Source organism: Cyprinodon variegatus, unplaced genomic scaffold (assembly GCF_000732505.1).
Source record: "Cyprinodon variegatus isolate N-32 unplaced genomic scaffold, C_variegatus-1.0 Scaffold30, whole genome shotgun sequence".
Lineage (NCBI taxonomy): Eukaryota > Metazoa > Chordata > Actinopteri > Cyprinodontiformes > Cyprinodontidae > Cyprinodon > Cyprinodon variegatus.
The window spans coordinates 1,272,231-1,278,064 of NW_015150483.1; the positions used below are offsets into that span (position 1 = coordinate 1,272,231).

Consider the following 5,834-nt stretch of genomic DNA (forward strand, 5'->3'; position numbering starts at 1 on the left):
TCCGTATTATAAGTGGGGCGAGAAAAAAAGAAAACAAGAGACTGGTGAAGACGTCATCAGACAGCCATCATCTAGTCACCATTCGTCATACGGCTGCGACAGTGTTCACTTCCAACATGGCGTCATCCAGACTGGAGATTAATTTTATCAGATTGTTGTCCCGCTGTGAATCCATGGCGTCGGAAAAAAGAGGGGAAGCGGAATGGAGATTGGAGAAGGTGACCTGTTGTTACAAGAAGCAGTTACGTTTGAACTGTAATGCACCGTCATCGGTAGCTGCTCTGTTAGCCACGTCGCCAGAAAGCAGCTTTTGGGGAATAAGCTTTAATCCTTTTTTGCACTTCTTGTATTTTTAAACGAATGACATCTAGATTCGACAATTATTAACGGGTGGTTAGTTTTACTGATACTTTCGTTTAAAAAAGTCAATTTTAATACCCTTTAAAGGTATCATTTTCTGTTTAAAGTTCTCATCTTCCAAAATTATAAACCCCGGATCACAATAGATTGATATATATCTTTGTATGATATTAATAAATAAAAAGAAATGACCTGATCAGAAATACCATCTAGATAATTCGTCAATATTTGAGCCAATACCTAACCCCCATCAGATCGAGCATCTGTCAGATCTGTAAGCCCTTTCCAATGAGTTGCCATGGCGACCCCTGCTCATAAGAGCATAGATTACTGCTAGTGTATTAGCCTTAATGCTGTTGTTTGACTGATAGTGATCCACTGTGATTGAATAATACCTTATTAATAGTTAACATTAGTTTATATTAGGCTGCAAAACACTGTACTTTATTTTTAGCATGTATTTTTTTAAAACAACAATTATTTGTTTGTTTTTTTAAAGCAACAATCTTTCAGCCAGCTGACCAGCAGTACACAGCATGTCGAGGAGATGTAACTTAGACTGCTGTGTGGTGTATACTGCTCAAGAAAAACTAAGGTCACTCAATAACAAGAAGCAAACTGTATCTTTTATTCTATTAGCAGCCGGTATTTCAACCACAACCCCATTAATTTTGCTTTTCGTGTTTATCATTGCTTGAAAAAAATTTTAAAATAAAGCTTGACAAACTGTAATTGGTAAACATTCAAATTAAGTTTCTGCATTTTCTATTATTTTGTTTTTTTTTGTAGTATGTTGCAGCTCTGGAAGACATGTTGGTGGCTCTGAGGAAAAACCCAAGGTTAGACCACGCTTGATTTTTATCTCAGCCATTTTTTTTTATTTTTTTTTATATTCACTTGGAAACTTAGAACTTGATGACATATTTTCTATCTATTTTGGCAGCCAGAGCTCTGTCACTGTGAACACATTCATGTTACAGTACCATTTTGATCCATCAGTAGTTGTCTTCTTGCAGCAAACCAACACAAGAGGTCCTGACAGAATATACAAGAAAAGTCGATTTTCTAAAAGGACTTCTGGAAGCAGAGAAGCTGGTAAGATTTAAGATCCTTTCACTTCATTCATTCTACATCTAATAATTCAAACTGGACTCATTTACTCTAAACAGTCCAATCGTGAGATTATGAGGTAATGCTTTCCAGTTTAACTTGACATATAAAACTTCCCTTATTAAAGTCAGTGGACTGCTTGATCCCTTTAAAGATTTTAAAAGTGAAATATATTTTAAAAGGGGGCAAGTGACTAGAAGCCAGAGTTGGAAAATAGGATTTCTGCTTTTATTTTTCATTTACACTCAGACTGCAGCATTTTTCTGACTTTCTTATATTGAAGAATAACAATATTCCAGCCCTGAAACAAAGCACACTTTGACTAGTTTATCTGCACTGCACTGCACTTGGGTTGGATTGGGTTGCTTTAGCGTTAAGTAAATATCTTTTATAGTTGTATTTTGTCTGAATTTAGATCATAAGAATTAAGGTGTCCCTGAATTCTTTTGGTCTTCATATCTCTGTCTCTGTAACACCTGATTTTAGTTTTACAAAATGGATCAATTTGACTTTTTAAATAACGAAAACCAGCTGTTATCACCATAACAATGTAAATTATGTGAAAAATCACTACATTTAGCAAGGAGTTTCTTCTTTCCTAATGTTTTACATCACTAGGATCCATTAGAACCTTGTTTAACTTTTTTTAATTTTAAAATGCCCCACTATAATGAGCTTTCTTTTGTATTTATCACTAAATCACAAAAAATATGGTTATTTGTCCAAAAACTCAGAGTTAAGGATAACTCTATGTTTCCAACCTAAAGAAGCTTTTTTTTTATGTCATTCTGATAATGTTGTGTTTCTCTTGTCTCTGCTGCTCTTTCTTAGCCGTCACCAACAGAAAAGGCTTTAGCCAATCAGTTCCTTGCTCCAGGTCGTACGCCTACGATAGCCAATGAGAGGATGCCAGCCACTAAAACAGTTCACATTCAGTCGAAGGCCAGATGTACAGGGGAGATGAGAGACGAGCTGCTCGGCACGGTGAGATGACAAATAGTTGACTTTCTGATATAACTTTTATGAAAACAAATATATTTAAAAGAGCTGTAATATGTTTAAAATTGTGTTATGTTTTCACTCTGCAGCGGTTGTCTGCTAAAGGTAAGAGACCTCTTAAATTTTCAGACCTTTTAAGAAGTTTTTATCATGTTTACATAATGGATGTCCTAAGAAGGTGTCAATGTTTTCAGGTACAACGGATGGAGACCTAAGAAATAGAAGGTAACATCATTGCTTGACAAAACAAATGTTCCAACGATTCTCTTGACTCATCTCAACTCTTTAAAAATCACGCAGAGGCCTTCCTCTGGATGAGCGCCAGTCGGCAGCCGAGCTGGACGCCGTCCTGCAACACCATCACAACCTGCAGGAGAAACTGGCAGAGGACATGCTCAACCTAGCCAGGAATCTGAAGAACAACACTCTGGCAGCTCAAAACATCATCAAACAGGACAATCAGGTAGCTACGGCGTTCTGCTGCCTAAATACATCAGAACTAAATATTATCTAATTCAGGGTTTGCAGTAGAGCAAAATTAAATCTAAATTTTTGCAAAACATGCCTGTATTTTTTTTGTGACTGAGCTAATTTGATAAAGGTCCAGCTAACTGATCCCACAGTTGTTAAAAAGATGATTCCCTGGGTGCAGCTGATGTTGGAAAGTTGGGTCAAAATATCTGCATCTGTTAGAACAGGTGAGAAAAAGAAGCCTAGAAATATTATTGTTAACTTAAACAAACGAAATAACGAAAATTAGATTTAGGGAAAAAAAAATTTTATTGAGATAAAAACTAGAAGGAGGGAAAAAAAAAGATTTAGAGGAAATGTCTAGTTTTTGTTTTATATCTTTATGATAATGCATTAGTATGAGTTTAAGTCTCAGGTTTCTGTTTTGCTTTTTTTTTTCTCCTACCACCAGTAGTCCTGCCCCCAATATGTATGACTAAACTAAAACTGAAGCTAAAAAAGGACTACACTGAAACTAAACCTTAAAAATAAAAACTAAACTAGCTAACAGATGTTACAAAAAACTAAAAAACTAAAATAGAGTTGAAAATCAGAAGTGAAAAACCAAATATAAATACAATCTAATGAAAATTACACAACCATTTAAACCTTGCTGGAGATGCCTTCAGCCAATACACCTACATACACTCTGAAAGGGTTAAAAAGGCATGATGGCTTTTTCTAATGATACTGCCACCTGTGGCCAAAACACAGAACTGCAATTTTTTTGTTTTACTTTTTTCATCTTCTGTGGAGTTGGTGTCTATCCACAAAATTAATTTTGAATATAAAACTTCAATTGTTTTTTAGATCTAACCCATTTAACATGGACATCCTTGATGTCATGTCTGCTGAACAGCGCAGGAACCTCTGAAGTAAATTCAGGGAAAATAGTCTGCAGTCGTTGCTCGAGGGCCGCTGTCCTGCTGGTTTTAGAGGTGTCCCTGCTCCAGCACGGCTGATTGACATTAATAGGTGATTGACAGGCTTTTGCTGAACTGCTGTCGTCAAAATCAGCTGTGCTAATGCAGAGAAACCTACAAAACCTGCAGGACAGCGGCCCTTCAGGACCGACTTTGGGGATGTCTGGTCTACAGGCTTATAGATACATCACAGGGAACTACTGAGGCGTCTGGTCTGCGCATCAAACAATGTTTTAGGGGTAAAGGTTCAAATAAAAATGATATTGTAAAGATATTTTTCAGTAAAAACGTACAAAATGTCTCTTCTATGGAAGCAGAATTCACCTTTATGTTTCACCTGTTCTTACTCTTTTAACAAAAACATCCTAGAAACTCTCTCTAACTTGGATTTAATGCAAATGATGTTTTTTATCTTTCCAGACCTTGAGCCAATCTATGCGTCAAGCTGACCTTAACTTTGAAAAGCTGAAGACGGAGTCTGAGCGGCTGGAGCAGCACTCCAAGAAGTCTGTGAACTGGCTGCTGTGGCTGATGCTCATCCTGGTCTCCTTCACTTTTATAAGCATGATCCTCTTCATCAGAATCTTCCCCAGACTCAGATGATGACACAGCCTGGCTCCCATCCTCCGTTTTACCTGCTGGGCTTCAGATCAGCTGTGAGCGGAACAGAAAATGCCAGTTAAACTGACTGAAATGTCTGAAGGTGCAGGAGCAGCCATCAGCTGTCTGCTCTCAGCTGTGTTGGATTAATCCACGAGGCGCCCGCTCGAGGTCGGAGCGGTTGGACCCTAATCTTGCATCATTAAATTACATGAAGTTAAAACACTTTTTTGTTTATAGAAATCTCTGATCCCTCATTTAAACATTTACTGCCTTATTAATAGTGGGGGGGATGATGCAGGCTAGGGTATTTGTAATCAGACGAATCTAAAGACTTCCAGCTTTTGACTTGGTTCAAATCTATAACTGCTGCAGTTCATAATGGCTTGTTTTAGAAAACACTAATGGTGGGAAAAAAATCAAAGACTTTCTGTGCTGTTTAATGTTTTCACCTCCATTATTTAAACCAACGTCAATCCAGTGCATTGTTCATGTTTTCTGATTGTGTCTGGTTAGCAACGTTCAAGGAAGTTTTTAAAATTAAAGATTTGATGTCATGCACACACATCTGTGCCCAGATGTTTCTTTGGTTTGATGTTGTAATTGTATAGGAGCAGTTCAGAAAGTACAACCTTTGTAATTTATTACGTGCAAAGTAAAACCTTCGAATAACTTTTTGGAGTTTAGGGGAGGGGCCTCGGAAGTTTAGGTTGGTTTTACTCGCCCTGTAACTAATGTGCGTCTCTAAAAAGATGGAGGTTTGGGAGGAAAAGCTGTAGATTCTGATCAAATAAAGCGGGAAAACACAAATACATGGCACCCAATTCATGTGGGACTTTTGGAAGCTTTACATTGGACTCTAAAAAATGTGGATTCTGTCCTTCATTCTTCCAACAATGGTCCAGCATTTTCATTTTCAGCTTAAGTTAAATGGTGAGTTCAGAAGTGGCTTAACAAGGAAAATCCTGAATATGGTTTGCTCTACATTTTTCTCAGGAATCTTGCTATCCAGTTTTCTTGTGCACCTTTTTTTATTCTTTGAAATACCTTTTCCTACCACTTAACCTTAAACTGAAATGCCAGGATACGGCACTGTGTACCTCTAAGGCTGGGTTATGACCTTTTGACTGCTTGACTCAAATTCAATGAGCAAAAGGAGACACTAATGATTAATGGGGACATTGCATAGATACACTATTTCTGTTTTAAAAAATATTTTCCTGTGATAAGAAATGTAATTTTTGTAGCTAGTAGTAACACTAATAAACGGTAGATAATTGAAATGAGCCTTAATACGGTAATAGTTTTACCTCATTAGAACCTGACTTACTG

The 5,834-nt window shown here is 37.2% G+C and overlaps 1 protein-coding gene across 1 annotated transcript; it reads left to right on the top strand.

Moving 5' to 3' along the window:
• Positions 1–97: 97 nt before the first annotated feature.
• Positions 98–4,913, top strand: use1 (unconventional SNARE in the ER 1 homolog (S. cerevisiae)). The gene is made up of 8 exons (XM_015399379.1): positions 98–218; positions 1,150–1,199; positions 1,377–1,455; positions 2,302–2,454; positions 2,559–2,574; positions 2,664–2,694; positions 2,770–2,932; positions 4,323–4,913. Exons 1-8 carry the CDS (start codon positions 117–119, stop codon positions 4,503–4,505), a joined length of 777 nt encoding a protein of 258 aa, XP_015254865.1. The 5' UTR covers positions 98–116; the 3' UTR covers positions 4,506–4,913.
• The last annotated feature ends 921 nt before the right edge of the window (positions 4,914–5,834 follow it).